The sequence below is a fragment of the Desmodus rotundus genome, chromosome 11 (genome assembly GCF_022682495.2).
Source record: "Desmodus rotundus isolate HL8 chromosome 11, HLdesRot8A.1, whole genome shotgun sequence".
Taxonomy (NCBI): Eukaryota; Metazoa; Chordata; class Mammalia; order Chiroptera; family Phyllostomidae; genus Desmodus; species Desmodus rotundus.
Genome location: NC_071397.1, coordinates 32,173,474 through 32,195,902, shown reverse-complemented (window position 1 = coordinate 32,195,902; position 22,429 = coordinate 32,173,474). Strand labels below are relative to the sequence as shown.

Below are 22,429 nucleotides of genomic sequence, written 5' to 3'. Positions count from 1 at the left end.
TAGAATCAGAAGCTTGGGAATATACTCAAAATTTTCTAGGCATATGTCATGTCAAGTTGAACTGGAATCTAAATTTTTTACCTCTTCCACTTTTTTTGATGCCAAGGTTCATGAGCCTTCTTCCCATTGTGTATTTTTTTTTACTTATATTTAAATCACTCACTCACACACACACACACACACACACACACAAACCTCTAGCACCCATTGTGAATTTACTCATTTTTTACAAAATTCCTTTCTCAGCAGGCTGACAGCTTGAGGGTGGGGAAAGTTTTCTTGGCCCTTCTTTTTCAAGGGCACTTACAAAACTATCAACTAAAGGAAATCCCCACGCCTATCGCTGGGTGACCCACCTTTTGCAATGCTTTTCTCCATCACAAGAAGTGCCTCTGGTCCCTCCCTACCTTTTGTTTTCTGCATGTTAATACTGACATTGGACTGACGAAAATTCTGACCAGTAGGTTCCATATTTACTGCTGTGCCCTTCAAACCTCCAGTAAAAATCATTCGGCTTCAGTAATTTATCTACATTTAGTTTGTCAAGAATGAATTTCAACCACTTTTGGTGACTTTTTTCAATTGTATCTAAAATATCCTGTGTTTTTGCTTTTAGATTTACTGTTTGCATTGAAATATAGTTTAGTGGAGACAACTGTACTTGAACAACAATAAAAAAGGGGGGGGGGAAGAAATATAGTTTAAGAATAAGAACTTTCACATGGTCTTTTTCAGTAAAGACCAATACAAATTAGTTACTCTTTTCTCTTTCAATCTTTTTCATTGAATACCATTCCTTTTAACTGTGATCATTTGTCCCTTGATTTAAAAAAATTCACTTGTTCTAAGTATCAGAAAAAATAATCTTAAAATTATTTGGAAGTTCCCAAATTATACCTGACCTTCCGCCCTACTTACTGAGTATACTTGTTTTCTTGTCTAGAATAGTTGTTCTGGTCTTTGAAAAAGTACCTCTTCTCTATAATAGCTACTATTTTATTTTCTCAGTAATTCTTTCAGGGTTTGTTTGGTTTGTTTTTTTCTAATCAAACACAGAATCATTTTTGGTCCTATCACATATTATGTTGGATTCTACTAAGATGACTTTTAGTCCCTATGATTTTCATATATTATTTAGTACAATAATTATTTTATTCAATAGTTTCACACTACTTCCATTTTATTCTAATCCCTATTGCACCATAAAAGGTAGATTTCTCTGGTTTTCCTTCCTGTACCAGAGCATTAAAAATACGCGGCTCTAATTGTTTCACTTGCTATGATAGAAGATTTTACATTAAAAGACACACTTTCTATATTAAGATTAATGACTTGTAATATCATGTTGACCATTATATCATTAGATGAATATTAAGTTGTAAGTAAAATGCATATTTGTTTATCCAGTCATAGTAGAAACACAGACTTTATCAAGTCAAAGTAAAATGCATATTTGTTTATCAAGTCATAGTGTTTTAATTCTGAGCTGTATTTTCATAAAACAAAGTGGGAGTGCATAAGAATTCACATTAATAATATTAGAAAATTTTAATCCTCATTTCAAAAAGTATGTAATAGCCAAGAAGTATTTTTCCAATAGATTATCCATCCACAGAGTTGCCGTCTACTCACTAGCTAATCACATCTCTAATACCTTTTATTTAAAAGAGTCATTTATCTGGCCTAAGTCATAGAAACAATTCATTAAGGATTTTATACATTGTCTAGGTTGAAGATTTAGCACCGCCCCAAACCAAAGAATTGTTACACCAAGTCATATTTAGCTAAACAAAACTTAACATTATTACATACCTGACAAACAGCAAATCCAAAACCATTTGCGGAAATATTAACTTCAGTTGGCTCTGTCGCAGCAAGCTGAATAAAGGTGGGAGGGAAACATGAATGAGGCTAATTTTCCATATCTAGGTCCTTCCAAGTAGCCCGAGAGAGCAGTGTTATCCCTCGTGAGGAGAGCAAGCGATCTGTGGAAAGCTCTAAGATCTTCACACGGCCTTCCCTGCCAAAAGCTACAGGTCAACCACGTTAGAGGTGAAGGCAGAGCAAGTGAGCACTCTCCATACGCCTGCACCTCTGCCCTTTAGGAGGGCAAGTCAGTGGCATGGAGAGGCCTGCCCTTCCGTAGGGGCTGACGCATGAAAGACAGGAAGCCAGTCATCTCTCTCTGCTGACCTCCCTTAGCCAGCACCTAACTGCCCCCAGACCTTGCCGAGAACACAGTGACACATCATCAGTGACTGTGACTAAGTTTATTCCTTCTTTTTCCCTTCTCATAACTCCTCTTCCTCAGTTTCCAGTCTTGAAATTATCACTTTCATCCCTTCCCCTCAAGCTCCCAAAAGGTTACCTGGGGGATAAAGTTAGGGTCTAGCATAGGCCTTTATTGCATTTCAAAGTAAGAATTCTACTACTGGTTTTATCAATTCTCCAATGAGGGCATGTGGTGCAGCTGGAAAGAACGTGGTCTTTGAGACCATGGATCGAATCGTAGCTCTGCTGTTATCCGTAACACGATGTTGAGCAAGTTACTTAAACTCTCCCTCAGCCTCAGTTTTATCATGTGTACAATGGGGATAAAAGTACTTATTCCTTAGTGTTGGGTTTGAAAAGTAAATGCAATAGCACATGTAAAGAAATTTAGCACAGTGCCTGCAAAGAACAGTAACTCAACCAGTGTTCATTCTTCTCCCAATATGACAGTGCCCGCGTTTTCTCCTTTTGCAAAGTTCCCATCCCCTCCTCCCTTCCCCAACTCAGCAAAGTCAACCAAAGGCGTGCACTCCTTCCTCCCAGTCTTTCCACTGGGCTCTGGCAACAAGTCTTTGTTGAGGTCAACAGAACAGAAATCAAGCAGTTTTCCAGCATTAGGAATCATCTACACGAATTTCAAATAACCACCCCTTGCCCACACCTCTGCGGTCTGCAGGACAAAGCGGTTCTGTGTGTCAATCAGAAACTTTACAGGACTCCGTGAACTGGACCCTGTCACGGTTACTTGGATATTTGTCCTTTCTGTGTTCATTAAGGCTGCAAATTCAGACAGGGCCTTTAAGGCCACGATGGTGTCCTGTTGAGGAAAGAAAAACATTTGTGCATATGAGTGTACATCAAGGTCTCCGAAAAGTAAATTCAGTAATGTGTAGGACACCCTCTATACATTCATCCACCTTCCTTCAGAGTGGAACTCTCCTTTACTCATGTTTGAATCACTTTGACCTAGAGTACAGGAGAGGCTTGGAAAATATCTGCTGGATGGAACTGACCATCTACAATATCAGTTACCACAGATGAAGAAATGGCTAACATAGATAAGGAACTAATGTATTCCATATAAATATCAGATATGACATAAACATGTTGAGAAAAAAATTAAAATCAGTAACTTAAAACTTTGACTTAAGTTAGTAAACTTTTACACTGCCAAGTAATTTTATAAAGTCAGGAAAAAAAGCAACCACATACTTCTTAAAACTAAGGAGAAGAGGATAATAAATTTAAAACCATCATCACTCACCTGCGTAGATGCAAAACCTCCCAAGCTGTTTCTCTGCCTGCTTAGCCACCTCATAATCGGGATGCCCTCAGCTACCTGCCGCTGCAGAAAGTGGGAGAGCAACGCATAGGCTGCAACTTCGATATCCAGGGAGCTCGGCTGCCAGGACTCAGAAAGCCTGGACACTGACGATACCCAGAATTGCATGCCTCCTGCAAGAGAAAAGTAACAACAGTCTGAGCAATTACAGAAAAATTACATTTTATACCATTAAATGTTCTTACACTCGTCCAAGTTTTACTTGACTATCATAAAAATAAGTATATTTCTATATATGCGTGTATTTATGCCAAGCAAAAATATGTGTATTTCAACACACACATATAAACATGTACTTGTATGTCACTTTTTAAACTATAAAACTTACAAATTTTCATCCTTTTCCTATTGCTTATATGTGAAGATGTTTTGATGAAAATATTCCCCCAAAAGAAATTCCATATGTTTGGCTCAAGACTAAACAGCTATAAATAAAAGAAAAAAAACATACTATATTCCAGAAGATAATGTACATAACTTTTCTGACCGGGCCATCCCCCAAATATTTTAGGATACATTGGAAAGAACCCTGTTCTGGGACTCTGCCATTAACCAGCATTAATGTTCTGGGAAACTTCTCCTTTTTCATTATCTGAAAGTTGGTGTTACAAGTTCAAAATCCAAGCCCCCGAGAAAAAATTGAAGGACCCTGGCCAACTCAACAATCTTCCTGGAGATATTCCTACTAGCCCCCAGAGGAACATCTTATTTGGTGCCTTCCCCTGCTCAAACATTACTATTTAGTTGATGAACACACAGAGGTGGAATGTGTAATAACTACCACCCAGCCAAGTAGAGAAGAAATGTCAAGGACTGCTTCAGCTTTGATGCAATAATTTTCTGGTCCCTAGCACAACAATAGGGAATAAGGATTCGACCTAACTTACTGCTAGTAATAATAATAATACACTATTTTTTTACAGTCTCAGAAGTCTATAGTTATCCCTTCTTGAATTAACAGAGCTTTGAATCAGTGGACATTCCCTAAAGTTATTTCAGCCCACTCATCCCCATATCTATCTATCTATCTATCTATCTATCTACATAGTTGAGTGTGTGCACACACACCCCCTGAATCCCTGACTATAGAGGTCATTTGGGAAGTGACAATACCTGTACATTTTGTCCTGCTGTAGCCCCTAAGCAGCCCCCAATCAAAAAAACGTATCATACACATCAATTCACTAACAGCATTTTTTGGCATTTGCATTTCTATTAACTGGCATTTTAGTTCACATTTTTAAATGCTTGCCAGATAGCAGGCACTGTGCATTATCTCCTTTAATCCCCAAAGCAACCCCCAAATTGGTGCTATTCCAATGTTACAGTTCAGGAAACTGAAGCTCATGAAAGAAAGTAAGCAGGGCCAGAATTTGAACCCAAGTCTCTCACAAACCAAGGTCCACTCAAGGCCACCACACCAGAACTGGTGTAGAGAACTTAAAGGATAACTGACATCTGGCAGAAAATATCTAAAAGAAGGAAATAGCCAAGCCCCACAATTCTCTAGAAAACTCTCGGGGGGAGGGGCAGTAGCGTGGCCACGTGGTACCCATGTGATCTCATCTGTGCTTCCTTTTTCATCCTGTTTAGAAGATGTAAATGTCATCAAGCTCCCAGCTGGCTTCCAAAGTTTCTCACCTAATTTACATATCTCACAGTGCATGACCTGACCGTCTCACAGCCCCAGACAGGATGGGACCGTGTGTTACCTTCTTGCTCTGCTCTCCCAGTCAGCAGGTTCAAAGCCTCCTTGGCTTTGGGGCTCCCCACGAGTGACAGTGCATAGGATACAAGAGCTAGGGTGTAATTGTCTGAGATTCCTCTGCTGAATTCAGATTCCAAAAACTTGACAGACTTTTGCACATCAAGATAAGGCTTAAAAGAAAAAATATTTACCATTCAAAATAAGCCCCAAAAAAGTATGTTTAAGCACTTATTCAAAAAATAATTTCACCATCTGCTGTGCACCTGACTTTGTTCTAGGGAATGGGAATCAACAATGATCATAGACATTTACAGATTTGCCATGTGTTTTGAAAATAACACTGCTTTTTAGTTTCTACAAATAAAAAGGTACCATTCCTTATAGGGAATAAAAAGTAGAATTTTTGACAGTGTTTCTCCCATTGAATATCACAAACTCAGGTGACACTAACTTTAGTTGAGTTCTGATAATCCACTGCCATCAGACCAGCCATCACAAACTCAGGTGAAAGCATAAAATATAGCTTAAGAAAGATATTTCTCATATTGGATCTCAGGTGTTGAAGCTCTAAATTCAGGGGAACGTTTATTTTTCACATGCCTAGTACTAGACTAGGAAAATAGTAGTTTAATATAGACAACGGCTGGTTTGCATCATGTGAAACGCAGCCGGCATTAAGCAGTAAGGCATCAATCACCGAGACAGTTCTGGAGCAAAATTAAGCTCATTAGCATAACTTTCCATGTACACTCACTCTCATCCAGAACCCGTGCCCATGTAACACACTTCTTTAGAGTGTGGGTGTACTTTGTACTAAATTAGCAGACACGGTAATTGCCCCACGATATTTTAGAAATTAAACAAACTTTCACAACCTAAATTTGCTAGAATGCACTCCCAAATTCTGAAGAATTGTCTGTCCCCCAAGAAACTAACCTTTCCAATGACAAAATACATATTGACTTATCTTACCAACAGCAAGTACAACAACATTTTTTATTGGAAAGCATTTCTAGAATTCTCTTACTCTGAGACAGTGGATCAGTATTTTGATTTTCAGATTTCGGAATGTGGCCACAATGCAAAGCAAATGGGTGCCCAAATTCAGACTTTGAATGTGATATAAAATTACAAAACTATTTTAGTTTCCAGACAAATATTTGATCCTTCAAGACCTACCTTTCTTGTGATTTCCCACCCATCATTTATGAAGTTAAAGATTAAATACCTGATACTTTTTATATTTCAGGAGAGACGTCACAATATAAGCTGTAAGTGTTATGGGACTTTTATTGCCACCTTGAAGCTCAGTGTGGATCACTCTTCCTGGCTCCCAAAATTCACCGTTGGATTTTTGGTGGTAGTTGAGCCATCTATACATTCTGTGTAACACATACTCATCAATATCTATGTAAGCATCAGCTTCGAGGAAACATCTTAAAACAAAGGCGGACAACCTTGGTAAAAAAAAAAAAAAAAAGCGGGGGGGTGTGGAATTACATAAAATACAATTTATAAAGTCCTCCAAATAACACTGAGCAAGAAAACACCAACAATAATGAAACTGCTTTCCCCATCAGAAGAGTCACCAGGGAGAGTCGCTGATGAAGAAACAGAGGGAAGAAAACAACAAAGAGGTGACGTAAACAACTCCGCCTGGCTGATGGACCTAGTTTCCACTCAAGTGTGGTGAAGAAATTTTAGGTCAACCTACAAAATATCAAAATTAGGAAGAAATTTAGAAATAATCTAATGTAGCCTCACTATTTTATAGATTGAGAATTTGACACTCCAAGACAGTCAAATAAATTGTCCAAGATTATTCATCTTTGGATTGTTTTAGGTATTTACTAAGGATGAACTCGCGACATACTTCACTTAGCCCTTAAGTTGTGGATAAAGTATACAGACATCACAAACTGTCATACTGTTAAATAGAGGGAACGGATGTTTTCTTTCCTATAGGACAGGAGTCAGCAAATTATAGCCTGTGGGCCAAATCTGTTGGGCCAGATCTGGACAAATACAGCCCAGAGTCTGTTTTTTGTATCTCTGCCCCTCCACCTTCCATCTAAAAATGGTTTCTAAAGGGAAAAGGAGAGGGATGAGAGGAGAGGGAAGAATGTGTAACAGAGACACCATGTGGTTGGTAATGCCTAACATATTTATTATCCGAACCTTTACAGAAAAAGTTGGCTGATCACTAGATATTGAGACAAAAAGAATGTCAAGCAATAAAACACTGGAACTTTTCTATTTATGGATCTATATCCTGACTCATGCCAAAAGAAAATTTGAACCAGATCTGTTTCATACTATAAAAGATTTAGTGTGGTAAACATTACTAATATTCAATAATATCCAGCTCTTTTACTTTGAGGATGCAGAGGAATTCACTTCCTTGCCTCCCTGAAGTTAAGCATGGCCACGTGACCAGCAGTGATAATGATAAAGTGAAAAGAAATGTTACACCCAGACTGAAGCATCCAATTGCCAGTGCTGCATCTCAGCCTTCTCCCAGGCAGGGAGAGAAGCAAGCCTGGAGCTTCCAGGTGAGGTGAGATGGTGGCAGCTGAAGCATAGTCTGTAGAGCCCCCTACTGCCCCATAGTGGAAATGCAGTATGTGTAAGAGAGAAAACTCCATTGTCAATAAACTACTGAGATGGGTTATTTGTTACCACAGCATGCCCTGTCCAACCTGACTGATACAGCCAGTTTTTTTCTGAGTGAATTGAAGATAGTAAAGAGATAGCAAGGAGAGAGAGTCATCATCCAAAATCAGCCATGCAGAGATTCCATTCTGGCGGAAACTCTAGATATTCATTATTTAATTCCACCACTGTTTCGCACACACAAGAAAATAACCCTAAAGAAACTACACTGACTGCATTAACACAAAATTCATGTTGATCATGTCAGATTAAAGAAAAAGCTATGTCACAATCACCTGGTATTTCTAATTGATTTTTCTTGCCAACTTTATCATCATCGTGTGGTACTTTTATTCCTGCTTTTTCCACTAAAAGAGGATTTATCTTTTCTAAACAAAAATACTTGCTCTGTTAGTGTTTTAAAATCATATTTAAACAAGTGAATCTCTTTAAAAGACAAGCTACGAGAAATGCAGCCCCAGAGCCATTATCTACATAACACATCTACCAGTTTCACGGCCCCGTGGTCTGTGAGGTCCCACGCTGTGACGAAGGTTTGTTCTGTCAGCAAAAACACCTACCAAGTGCTCCCGGATGGGTCATCGTTCCCAAAAGCACTGAAAGAGCCATCATCCCGTTGGTAGAGAAGTTCTCTCTGGTAACCTACAGGCACCAAAACAGATCATCAATGTAATCAACTTGCAATAAATGGAAGTTTCTAATCATGCATTCATACTGAGGAAACATGGGCAGAGAATGGGAAAGAAAAAGACATCAAATCAACAACTAATATTGAATACTTTCCTTGTTAAGTGCTGTGGAAACTTTAAAATACCAGAACTTTTCGAGCAGAATGCCTAAAATAACCACTGTCATATCCCCAAAGTAAAGTAAATTCAGAGGAATACTATAGCATAGACAATTCCAGCCATTCAAAAGCAAGCAAATTAAAGGCAGAGTTTTATTTAGCTCTGTAGTTTTTACCCAATGGTTTCAATACTTAGTCAACTAAAATTGTTTGCTACCCAAGAAAAAACTAAAATATCATTACTAAAGTTTAAAGCGAACACAGAAAGTAAAAATGCTTTCTACTTTTAGGCCAGCACCAGAGGGGGTTGGAGGAAGGGAGAATTGTTAAATAATCAAAGACAATGCCTCTAAAATTTTTTTGCCATGGCCAACCGAGGTAAACCAAAGACCAACTGGTCTGCCCACCACATCAATTCCAAGTTTTCACTTTAAAAAAATTTTTAAAAACCTTGATGGTGGTAATGAAATCTCATTATAGAAACAAATTGGGAAGGGGATTAAGGTTCATGTGTCTGCTTTAATAAAAGCAGATGTTTCATATTTGCAAATAAATGATGGCAAATAAGAGGCAGATGTTTCATAGTTGTGCAGTGATGCATGCAGGTCTCGAAGTCCAACAACTCAGAAATTATACCCTGAACACTAAAGATTCACCAAAGAACCCATAACAGACTACTATGCTAAAAATGAAATTAAAATAGCAATAATTAATCATTAAAAATCAAGCATAAGCAAGAGCCAAAACCATTTCAAACTCCAGGTATTATCAATGATTCTCTGATGACCAAGAATTATTCCCGAAAAGTAGGGGGTTCCACTACAAGCAAGTAGGGCACACGTCGTGAGCCTTCAGCACAGCACATGGAGCCCGGCAATCGTGAACATTTGTAACAGGTTGCATTTAATCCCTCGTAAATTCTTGTAATAAACATTTTTACTTTATGAATATCACATTTTAGAAGCATCAACAATTATAATTATTCATATTTGATTAATAAAACATGAGTATTAATATTTTTAAGTCAGTTAATCTGGTCTTGCCATGTCCCCAACTTTTCTCAGCGTGCCTCTCCACAGGACACCCCAGATCTGTGGAGCTGATGTAAGCTACAGGGAGACAAAACATTCAAAAAAACAAGACACTGCCTCATGGTGATCTTCAAGGCCCATGGTAAAAGAACTATACATTAACATTTAAATGACGACAGAATTTTGCTTAATTTAAAATAGGGGATGTTAGGTTATAATCTTTGTTTAAAACTAAAATATCATGGCACAGTCATTAAATAGCTGACTTTATCAAAACACTGACTACGTGTCAGGAACTGTTCAAAGCCCTTTTGGGACCCAGGTCATTCTCACAACCACCCTGTGATGTAGGTGCCATTATTATCCCTTTTTAAAGATGGTAAAAGTGGAACGCATGTGCAAGGTCACATGGCTGGCAGATATTGAAACTAGGCCTTAGCCAAGGTCTGCTGTCTGCAATACTGCTGTTTCCTATTAACTCAGAAACTTCTTTCAATGATTACTGTATGAAAAGTCCTTAGCACAGTACTTTTTACATGGCAAGCTCTCATTAAGCAGTAGGTGTTATTTTGTAATATAGGTGGAAGGAAAGGCTTTCCAACCACACAATTTTTTTAAAAGTTAACAAATTTGACTACAAATTTTGTTTTTACCTTTTCTGGCAAAATACACTATTAGCAAAGTTAAAACATCATGAATTAGAAGAAAATGTTTGTAACATATAAGAGAAATAAATGGCTAATATCCCTAATATTAATTATAAATGTTATGTATATGTTCATATATTATTACAATATATGTATACATATATATATGAAGAACATTTTTTAATTTAGAAAAAACTGTTTAGAAATTTAGAAATTTTAATTTTAGAAAAAACTGTTTAAACCTATAGGAAAGAATGAATAAAAGAACAGACATTTTATAAAAAACAAAGAAAGATGGACCTTAATATATGAAAAATGTTCATCTTCATAATAGGCGACACGTAAATTAAAGCTACATTGAGATGCCATTCCTGATCCATCACATTAGCAAAGATTCAAAAGCTTGGCCATTCACTCCGCTGGGGAGGCTGTACCCATCATTGCTGGAGGGAGTTCAGAACAGTAAACTCCTATGTAGAAAAATGTCCAGGGGGTCCAGCCCATGGCTTGTGGGCTGCATGTGGCCCCATATGACTATGAATGCGACCCAACACAAAATCATAAATTTACTTAAAACATTATGAGATTTTTTTGTGATTACATGTCACAATGTATTTAATATGTGGCCCAAGACAACTCTTCTTCTTCCTGTGTGGCCCAGAGATGCCAAAAGGTTGGACACTGCTGGGCCCTTTTGACCCAATAATCCCACTTCTAAGAATTTATCCTGAAGATACACCTCTAACAATACCAACATGCAAAAGATTATTCACTGAAGCATTGTTTGCAATTGCAAGCATATTACAAATAACCTAAATGTCCCAAAGTTACACATTGGTTGAATAAACTTTAGTGCATACACACAATGCAGTTACTATGTAGCTGTGAAAAAAGAATAAGGACTATTTCTCTGAACTGACGTGTAGTAATTTGCTGGAAATATTATTAAGTGAAAAGGGCAAAGTGTAAAGTAGCATATGTAGTATACTACCTTTTGTGTAAAAAAAATAAACAAGAAAACATATGTGTATATGTTAAGTTCTGCAGAGAGGGGGACTGAGAACCTAGAAACGAAGTAAGTTACCTTCAAGGGTAAGGAGAAGGGACACAGCAGGCACAGATACCCTTTGCATATGCCTTTCAGAATATGTTTGACTTTTAAAAGGATATTAATGATCAACATATTCAAAAAGCCAAATAAGAATGAAAAAAGTTAAATGATAGGCATTATCCATATTACCTTAGTTCACTTTAACATGTTTTAGTTTCCCTGAAATGTTGAAAAAAACAAAATCAAATCACTTCCTTTTTCAGAGCTAGCTGGGGATCACAGAGAAGCAGAATAATTTTCTAATACTCACAAAGGAAATTAGCAAAAGTGTCCAAGGCATTCTCCCTCGATTTCCACTTCAGGACTAAATCTACCAGGTAAAGTTGAACTGTGAACCCAATGTGGCAGAGGAGAGGAGGGGGGATGGAGGAGAGAAGAAAGCAGAGGAAAAGAGAGGAGGAAAGAAAAAAGGAAAGGCTCGGGGCCCTCCATCACCACAGGAGGTGCTCCTGTGAAAGGAAGGACCAACTTCCAGAAGACCATGTGCCTCCAAGCCCCGAGATCACATCAACAACTGCAGTTCCAAGTATGAGTTATGTAAAACAGGTCAGAGAGATGAGCTCATGGAGATGAGGTCAGTGCTTATGGAAATTACCCCCACGTGGCTGACCTCCAACAGTCCCCATTAATATCAACAACTAGCACCATTCTTCCACTAGGGGCAGCCAGCCCAGAGGGGGGGAAGGACTCATGGACGATTTCCTGCTGGGAGCATATTTCTTGAGCTGGTTTAGATAAAACTGAGAATCTAAACCACCAGCCCTGCACCCATGGCAAAATAAAGGAGAGAATTAGAACCCAAAGAGAGGAGCTCATCTGGCTCTCCTGGTGGGAGTCTCCTGTGAGGCACCATTCCTCGTCTTACACCAGCCATGCATTGTTAGAGAACCCTCGGCTGCTTGTCCTCCACACCATCTGCTCCATATGCAGAAAAGCACACTGTTGACTCAGCTGTGATGTTTCTTGTTAATACCACAATTCAGTGTCCCCATGTAGTCACCTAAGTTGGAGACTTTTCATCATGATGGGTGAGAAAGGCAAAAACATGGTGTTTTCCAAGTGTTTATGAGGAAGTAAGAGTACGGCCTTTCAGTTCATGGTTTTATGAATAGCTCTTGAGTTAAAAAGTAATAGCTCTTGAGTTAGAAAGTAATAATAGTGTAATCAGAATTAACAGGCACCCTGAAAATTTAAATACAGAGGAAGTCCAGAGGCTGCTGGGATAATGCCACATGAACTGTCATTTATAAAGGGCCAGAAAAGACACAGACTTACTGGGTCATGACCTTCCTTTGAAATAGCCACAAATGTGAAGTATTTACATTTTATCATAATAAATATGAAAGTGCTAGTCATGAAAACACATGGAACAGTAACGTTCCAACCATAAGTTGATGCGGTTTACCTTAAGTGCAAAATTGCATACGAATAAAAGAAGTAAAATCAGCTCCTTGTTACTATATCAATCACTTTCTCTGGTTAAAAAAAAAGTTGATAAAAATATTCCCTGTACTAAAAGATAAGTAATCCTATCAACTCCCTTATTCTTCATGACATGAATCAGAAAATGAGAACTTTACCGCGTTTCCTTATGACATCTTCATTGCTGCCTCTGGCCATCCCTGTGATGACCAAATGCAGCACCAGACTTCTGAAACCTACTTTTTTCCTGTTTTATTTCAACAGAGAAAATATAATATGTTTTCAACTAAGCCTGGTCTGAGTCCCCCTTGAAAAATTGAGCTGCAGGCACTATGATTTAAATACTTGAGGAGAACAAGTGTTTTAAATCTCTAATTAACAGATTCAGGATTTCCAGTCCTTATCAGAAACAGCTTTTATTTTATGGCTCTATTTTTCTTTTGACAGCAAAAGACACTTCATTCAATGATGTAGCTGTTGTTTTGACCAAAAACAACGGGTTAGGTTACAGGACTCCTGGGCCAAGCATGATTTAAGTAAAACAATGCGCTGTTCATAAATGACATTTAAATAATATAATCATGACTCATGCCAAAGCCACTTTAATTCCTTAAAAAAATAATAACAACTACAGTATATTTAAAGGACTTTGGCAAATGTGATGGCAAAAGAAAAAACAGAATCTCTGAAATAAGACACTGATTTCATAATGAAAATCATTATACCAAGAAGTTTTTGTGCACTACTTTGAAATGTGATTCAGTCCAGCGTGGGAAACGATGTGTTTAGGGGAGCTCCACTGGACTGGCCTCCATCCGCCACTCCGCCAGCTCAAAAGGTAAAACCACTGGCCACATTTCCTAGCTGATAAGAACATGCAAGGGCCTAGTGTTTGCACATCATCACCACATTGTGGAAGCACTTGAGAGACCTTCTAGGTCCAATCACCACGTTAGGATGATGAACCTAAGGCCCAAAGAAGTTAATATTGGTAGTAATGTGTTCATCCATTCTGTATTTATGGAGGTACAAACATATCCATTCTGGATTCATTGAGGTGTCAAAACAGGGATACAGTGGAGGACATATTAAATATGGTCCCCTCTGGCTGGGAGCTTATGTTCTAGTGCAGGAGACAAATCATTAAAACAAAAATAACTTTTTAAGATAATTTGAAATAATGTTTTAAGTGTGGTAAATAAAATAAAATGGAATAACGTAAATGAGAGTTACTAAATGGTCAGGAAACGCCACTCTGAGAAAAACACCACCTGAATGAGGAGAAGGAGCCAGCCACGGAAAGATCAGGGGCAGGAGCCTCCCAGAAGGAAGGACATGTTTAAAGGTCCCAAAGCTCCAGATGTGGCCAGACGGAGAACCAAACACTGGCAGCACCAGAGAAGGTGGAAGATGGAGGCCCAGCCACTTCACTCAGGGCCTTGTAGGATGAGGCCAAGAACCCACTGGAGACTTTGAGCAAGGAGGTGACATGATTTTGAAATTACCAGAAGTTCGCTCTCATAACATGTGGAGACTGTGAGCATAGAAGCAGACAGTCTATTCAGAAAGCCAGTGGAGTGGTCCACATGAGCCATGACGGGCGCTGGAATGGAACAGTCAGCCACAGGATGAAGAGGGGGGAAGAATTTCCCATTCGTTTTCAGAGGTAGAATGGACAAGATTTACTTGCTGACTTTAGACCCTAACTCCCTAGTTAGATGCAATTAACTAGTGCTAAAATGTCTCATTTAATCTTCACAACAGTCTCGTTCCTACATGCCATCCTCCTGAAACCAGCCGAATTAAATTTTGAATACAAGTTTTCAAATGGTGCAGAGGTAAATTATGGCAATTTCAAATATTCTCTATTCATCTCCTTAAATAGAATCATCATGGCGATGGGCAAAGATCTCATTTATTTTTAGCATGGCACCCACAATTATACCACAGAGAGCATTTGGAGTTCAAATCCCAGCTCTGCCACTTACTTGTTGTATGACCCTGAGCAAGTTAGTTAATTTTTCTGTGCCTCAGTTTCCACATCTATAAAAATAGAAGGATAATACTAACACTAATTATGAGCATTAAGTGATACATTATATGTAAAAGTTTTAGAACATTGCTTGCCATATAGTAAGCACTCAACTGATGTTAACCATTGGTATCAGCAAGTTGCAGACACAAAGTATCTGGTGTCCACAAACAGTATCTGCTTCTCAAGGAGCCACGGTGCAGTCACCACAGGTCTGGCACTTTCCGAGGGTCCAGCAGGGCCTCCCCATACAAACATTTCTCTCCTAACCATCTGCTTGACATTTTACATGCACAGAGAAGGTCCCCACCATGGGACACCACAAGTGCTTACAGACAGACTGTCTTCTCCACTGAACAGGGAATTCCACTGTCGTCTCAGCACTAGAAGGAACCCTGGCACTCAATGTTTAATGAATAAGAAACACTCATCCCTTTCGATTTTTTAGTAGTTTAAATTTCAGGTCCCTTATTAAAATACAAACCAAGCCCTTAACAAACACCTTAGCAGTAATTAGTAAACAGTGAGCGCACACTCCCAGCACATTTCCACACAATCACATAGCGAAGTCCCACCATCACATAGCAAAGACAGGATCTGCCTGTTTTGTAAAACAGTCTAGACTGAACTCTGTCTTTAAAAAATTACAAATAAAAGCATGTTTCTGAAATGCTTACCTTGTCTCATAAATGAAAGGGCTCTTTCTTTTAAATTCTCTGTCAGTTGTTTCTTTTTAGTCAGGTAATCCAAAACATAAATATTTGGAGCAAAATTTATCATGTTCTGCTCACCACAGCCGTAAGGCATCCGAATCAGTGAGGCTACGCCATTGATGGAAGAACCAAGAATATCTCCTGCAAGCACAAGATATTCAACACATTCAGCAAGCGCTCAACACCCACACCTGCTGGTGGAGAGGAGCCATCCACTGGGAACGGAAGGTACCCAGTGCTGAGGGCAGAGGAGAAGCTCTTATAGGAGGATCGCTCTGATAAATGGTAATACAGTGACATTGAACTTGCAGATTACATGGCAAATTAGGACATTTCTTAGCTCAGGTAAAGATATAGGCATACACCAGACAAAAAATAAGTTTAAAAAATAAATCTTGAACAAAAAAGTCATTAGCAAACCATCATTCTTATATAGGAAAGAACTGGTTTTTAAATTAGTATTCTTTGTATAAATAGAACTTCAATCTGATTTCTTAATAATATACTACAAATACTTCAGAAAAAAATTTTTTAAAAGATAGAAATTGCAACATTTTCAATGTGCTTTATTTAGCAATCACAAAATAGAACTAACAAATATAAGCATTTCAATGACTTCCAGAATCAAAAAGGATTAGAAATATTGTTCAAAGTTAGCAATAGAAAATTAAACAAAACATGCTTGAAAGACTTCTCTATCCACACTGTAACACCATCACTCAGGAAAGTAATTAAAATTCAGAAATATAATGGTTGAGTTCTAATCCTGACCCCACTGAGGCTGAGCTGTATGGAGCATGTTCTGTGTAGTTCAGAAACTTACTCCATTCCAACTCCAAATACGCAGTGAAAAATCTGATCGGAAAGAAAAAGTCGAAAAAGAGAGGAAGGGTTCTTTCCTATGAGTAGGCTGCAGCCACACTACCCGGACGTCAGACTTCAGATGTTAATACAAAGATGTACATAAAGGCAATAACACTACCACTGCAGGTTATGTTTCTGATATTCAGAGTGAATTTAAACTCAGACCATCAAAATTCAAAGAAGCAAGCTAGTATTCATACATTCTGAGCTACCAAACAGTCTTTTTAAAATAAATACCACATAAAAATAAAACTTGAAAGATTCTTTATGTCAAGCTTAAAAGGTAAGTCTCGGAGTACTTCAGTGGCCCTGGACAGACTCATTCCAGCGTAGGGTGCGGTGGCACACATTTAGAAGTCAAGGCTTCTTCCCTGTGTGAGCACGTGTGTTCAATCATGCGGGCGTGTGTGCATGCATGGGCTGAGTCCTCCCAGCATCCCATCGCTGTGGGAGACGCTTAGGCAGAATTTTTATTCCCCTAACTAAGGAGCTTATATAATTCTTTTTAAAGAGTCATGTCTAAGGCTCCAAAGAAAGCCCTCTATAGAGGAATTGGTTACTTGGGGTTATAACAAAAAAGCATTACACCTGCAGATGAGATTGAACAAGAACCTCTGAGAAGGTGTTTAAGGTCTTAACACCCTGAAAACACAACAGTTTAGATGTCATTAACCTAAACATTTCCTTCCAGTTTTTGTAAAGCAAAACTACATAAACAGACTGTTTGTGTGGGAGCTGTGTTTAATAGCTGATCCAAAAGCCCTTTTATGGAAGCAGAGGGAGACTAGGAGAGGGTGCGTGAAGTCAGCGGGTATCTCCCTGCTATAAAGGTGACTCGGGTCCAGTACGAAAAACTGCCCTCAGCAGTAGTTCTCAGCTGTTGATTGTCAGAAGCACTTTTGGAACCTTTTCAAAATACGCATACCCTGGCCTTGGCCCAAGAGATTCTGACTGAGGAGTGCCAGAGAAGACTCCGATACTTACCAGACTTGAGAGCCATGGAAGCCAGTTCTGCTCTGAGAAATAACCTCCCTCCCTCTGCAGCCACATTATAGTGGGGCCTCACTACTCAAAAAGTAGTGAGCAGACCAGAAGCAGCAGCACCACCTGGGAGTTTGTCTGAAATGCAAAACCCAGGCCCCAGCACAGGCCTTTGAAACTACCATCGGCCTTTAAACAACACCCCCAGGTGATTCATATGGAGAAGAACTGGTTTAGAACGCATAGCTTGCTAGCCTTTCTATTTGATACCAACTAAAAACGTTTTGCAACCTCTTCTCATTCTGGCCAAACAAGGAAGTGTGGTACATCTACAAATAGCTGAAAATATATAGCATCACGTATAAATGAACGAGCAGTGATGGGGAGATACTCTATTCTTACCGATGGCAGTGATCTGAACTCTTTCACTACCACCCACTGTATTGGGAGGAAAGGAGAAACTCAGAGTTTTCTGCGTAGTCTGTAGCTTGTTGTCAGTCAAATCCAATAAGACGGATTGTGAATATAATTTTTCTATTCCTTCAGCCTGTTGACACAAAAGCAACACAATTAATGTGGTCTCCCCTCAGCTGTTTACAGAGCACTGTGTGCAGACCAGAGAACAAATGGCCCCAGGGCCGCCTCACCGCAGAGCACAAGTGCTCGCGCACTAGGCTGAGTTGTCTTTTCGTGCACAACGTGCTCTCTCAAAAATCCACAATATGTCTTCTGTCCGTGCTGAGGAATTCCAGAATTCAAAATCTACGTGTCAACTTAACATGGTTTAATAGCACCCCAACGTAACGTGATTTGTAAATATAACTGACTGCAAAAGAGACTTGCTTTACAGTCACTCTCTAAGAGTAAAGAGCAAATTGGCAGCTACTTCCAGAATGTAATATATCTTTACATATAGACGAGAAAACAATTAGGCATCACCACAAGGGTGGAGGAGATGACCCACTAGGTCTCGCCAAAACATCTAACCAGGAAAAACCACCTTCTGTTTCTTTTCACTTACATGTTTCCATTTCGCGTACTGGAAACGTCAAATATTTACCTTCACTAAAACCCTCTGGGTGACAGCGTCAGAAGCAGCAGGTGAAACCGCTCCCACGGTGAGAGGAATTTCCCCCACGTGGGTCGGTCTGATGGGGAAGAGAACAGTGGCGCCGTCCTCACTGGGGACGACAATGGTCAGCTGGTGCTCTGTGGCATTTACTTCATTCAAAGCCATTAGAATATCAAATTTGTCACTTTTTTCAATGATCACCTTCACCTGGAAGAAAAAATTATCATCAAAGGTTTTGTATAATAAATGCTCTGCTGTAAGGTGTTAACTTTATCACTGCTTTCAGTTCTGGTAATCTGTGAGGCCCAAGACTAGAGAAAGGTGAGACAGATTCAGCCAAAGAGAGGACAAAAGGGTGTCGGGAAATTTTCATTTATTTCCTGCGCTTTCTTAGTCCACTTCTAAACTCAGCTCCAACTAACATTAAATTCTCTTATTATCCAAAGCCTTTGAGTGGTAAGGAAGTGCCCAGAAAGGTTATTTCATGTCATCATATTGCCACAAGCCTGATTTAAGTGTCATTCTGAGACACTGGTCTTATTAGAAAAACCTGAGACAAAAAGGTGACATGTTAGGACATCCTCTGAGAGTCTCTGCTAAAATTACTCCAAGGAGAGTAAGACTCAGACATGAGTCCCAAAGCATATGTCGGTTATAAACTTCTATAAAGTGGTCTCATTAAGAACAGCACTTCTCTAGGCATTACATCTTATGAATTGTTTTCCCATTTATTTTATTGTCTGTTTCTCAAATTATTTTCTGTAGAGACAGTAATTATTGTTCCCACTTACAGATGAAGAAGCTACAATTAAGTTATTTACCAGGAGTAGTAGAGAGGGAACTCCCTCTGACTCCAGAGCTTTTGCTCTTCACACTGTACCATGTCAACTAGATTAAAAACTAAAATCTTAAAGGAAGAACCAATTTATTAACAGACACAGTGCTTTAAGGAAGTATAGCATTTTCATGTAGTAATTAACCTAGGTTAATTACAGCTCCCTACTTACTCTGGGGCAGTGGGGGGGTGGGGGAGGGCATCTGACTTTCAAGCGAGATCTTGAATGAAATAAATTTCTTGCCAACTACAGCAGGCACAGAATGACAGTGACAAGCGGCAACAACACATTCTAGACCTGAGTAAGACAAGGAACAACTGCAGAAGGCAGGACAGAGAAGGACCACCCTCAGAGACAACATGGAAGTTACGTGACTAAGTGAGGAAACTGCTGGAGAGGACGGAGCGGGGAGAGAGAGGGAGAATGCTTAGATGTGGGAATAATACCCTTAGACACTAATAAGCAGAAGAAATTGCTGCCAAACTCTGTTTATGTTCATTTCTCCAGAATGTATAAAAGGCTTAGATACCCAGACCCCAACCCAGTCCCGGCACATTTTCTCCATTTTTCCCTGAAGTATAAGTAACTAACACCTTTAATGTATTACCTCAGTGGCATCTTTCAAATAATTGAATATGGTTACTTCCAAAGCAAATTCTTCACCTCTGATCACAGAGTAGGGGAGATTCAAAAAAATGAAAAATGGCTGAAAGGCTTGTAGCTGGAAAAAATACAATGAGTACGTACTTTATTCGAATCAAAATACTTCACATTTTATGCAATTAAAAGAAAATCTCACAAAACCTATGAAACTTATAACTTCACATAGAAATGTCCACTTGCCTATCAACACACAGCAAACAGTAACTTACTGCAAATGAATATGATAAATTGATTTATGTTAGTCAACACTACCTTTTACTAAGGGCCTACCCGGAACCAGGTAGTTAACACAAATTATTTCATTTAAACATTACAACCATGAGGCAGGGGTTATGCTTATATTTTACAGAAATGAAATCTGAAGCTGAGAGAGCCCTGTAACTAGTATGAGGTAACACTGTCAGCAAGTGGAGGAGCCAGAACTGGGTCGCAGTGAGTCTGACAACAATGCCAAGTTCCTCTTCTACTGTGCTATACTGATGCCGCCCATCTACTTCAAAAGCGGCTAGCCAAATGAAAAAGCCCCTGTTTTAGACTCATGTGCAAAGTCTAAACGATGTTCTGCCTACTGCCTTTCACACAGGCAGACACACGGACTTCCGTGTTGGTGACACAACTCTGACACTGCTGACCAAGGCCTGCAGGGGGAGCTGAACCCCCTCCCCTGCCTCTGAGGATAAAGCTCGGTCTCTGTAAGCTGGTGGTTCTCACTGGCAGCAGAAATCCGCTCTAGAGGTTTATCTGGACATTTGTGGAAGGGTCTAGATTGCCACAGTGTCTGAAGGGTGCCATTGGCCCCAGCAGGGGGAAGTTTGCATGCTCGGGGCAGTCCCAGACCACAGAGAAGTGTCCCGTATCCCTCATGAGCCTGGAATGGCTCTTCAGGCATTTGTGTGCCATGGATAAAGTGCCTGCTTATGACAACCTGAACTTACAACATAATTCCAGTGTACAGGCAAACCCACGGCTTTTTCAATACACATTTGATTGTTCATGAATACAACTATTTTGTTAATCAAAAGAAGACTGTACTTGTTTTTTCTGTAACTTTAGTAAAAGTTGTTCATGGTTTCAGAAATTTGCATCACTACAGGCAGCACCACTAAAGGTTTTGCGTTGCTAAAACAATACAAGTGTGTCAAAGTGCACTTCTGTGCATGGTGTAAATATTTTAAAATATTACTCTGTCTTCTAGTGCAGTTAGTTATGCCTAGTCATTTATATCCTAAAATATAATTATTTTATATTTACTGTCCTTTTATTCCTGCTTAATATTTCACTTAGGGCATCATATTGATTTTTAATTGAATATGTGGGTATATTATACATTCTATGAATTTCATTTTGATTGGTAAAGAGATAAAACAAAATATCTGTTATAAAAGGGGGGCTTTGTGTACAACAGAGGTGGGAGCTACTGGTCTAAGACCAATGACAGTTATCATGTTCCTCTTGCCAGTGACTGGTTCAGGAAGTGACAGGTGATGCAAATAGACCAGAGAGATACGAAGGAATGTCTGCTAGGGGACATCTAGAGAAGTTATGTTTGATCTTGAAAGAGGGACACACAGAAATACTTTCTATCTTCTGACCTTTGGAAGTGGTGGGACTTGGTCAATAATAAACTTTCTATCCAAATATATGGATCTTAATATGGATCCAGCATATTTAACTACTTAATACAGCTCACATTCTAAAATATAAAACAGATGAAAAGCAAAAAGGAAAAACCTAGGAATCTCGAAACCGTGATCAACATCATATAAGATTATAATCTGTGGAGTTGACACTTTCTTCACTTTATGAAACCGTAACATTTACAAGCAGCACTTTAATATACTACCTCCACTGGAGTAGCTGTTAGTCCAAGACCTAAATCCTCAGAGATCACAAAAGCAGTAGCTACCCAAGAAGTGATAGAATCAGGTACAATAACTTCAAATTCTTCATAAGTCTGGGAACTGAAGTCAAGATAAACATAAAAATCACAAAACCAAGAACTGACACATTTCAAAATAAGTTAATATAACCTAAACCATTTTTTGGAAGACTATTAATTTTATAAATCATTTATACATCAAAATTTCTTAAATCTATGCATAAAACAGCAAGAAATAGGTCATAATAAGGTCATCCTGATCATCCTGATCCATATTAAAAGCTTTACAGTATTTACATATTACGAATGAACAGGGTGGGGGGGCAGGGTGTGGAAACAGTGGAGGGAGGTGGGGAAGGCTGGGGTGCTAGGCTGGGGTCGGGGGGGAAAAGGCAGA

At 39.0% G+C, this 22,429-nt stretch overlaps 1 protein-coding gene across 3 annotated transcripts in view; it reads right to left on the bottom strand.

The window, feature by feature from the left end:
- The window catches only part of CD109 (CD109 molecule), a 120,571-nt gene that overhangs the window by 12,518 nt on the left and 85,624 nt on the right, over window positions 1-22,429 (bottom strand). For all 3 annotated transcript variants that reach the window (XM_053914017.2, XM_053914016.2, XM_053914018.2), the window contains 11 exons: window positions 21,997-22,114; window positions 20,098-20,211; window positions 18,643-18,861; window positions 17,985-18,129; window positions 15,702-15,878; window positions 8,555-8,636; window positions 6,550-6,778; window positions 5,326-5,491; window positions 3,536-3,726; window positions 2,933-3,088; window positions 1,813-1,878 (listed from right to left, as the gene is read on the bottom strand). In XM_053914017.2, coding sequence (XP_053769992.1) covers window positions 1,813-1,878; window positions 2,933-3,088; window positions 3,536-3,726; window positions 5,326-5,491; window positions 6,550-6,778; window positions 8,555-8,636; window positions 15,702-15,878; window positions 17,985-18,129; window positions 18,643-18,861; window positions 20,098-20,211; window positions 21,997-22,114 — 1,663 coding nt within the window. The remainder of the gene's footprint in view (window positions 1-1,812; window positions 1,879-2,932; window positions 3,089-3,535; window positions 3,727-5,325; window positions 5,492-6,549; window positions 6,779-8,554; window positions 8,637-15,701; window positions 15,879-17,984; window positions 18,130-18,642; window positions 18,862-20,097; window positions 20,212-21,996; window positions 22,115-22,429) is intronic.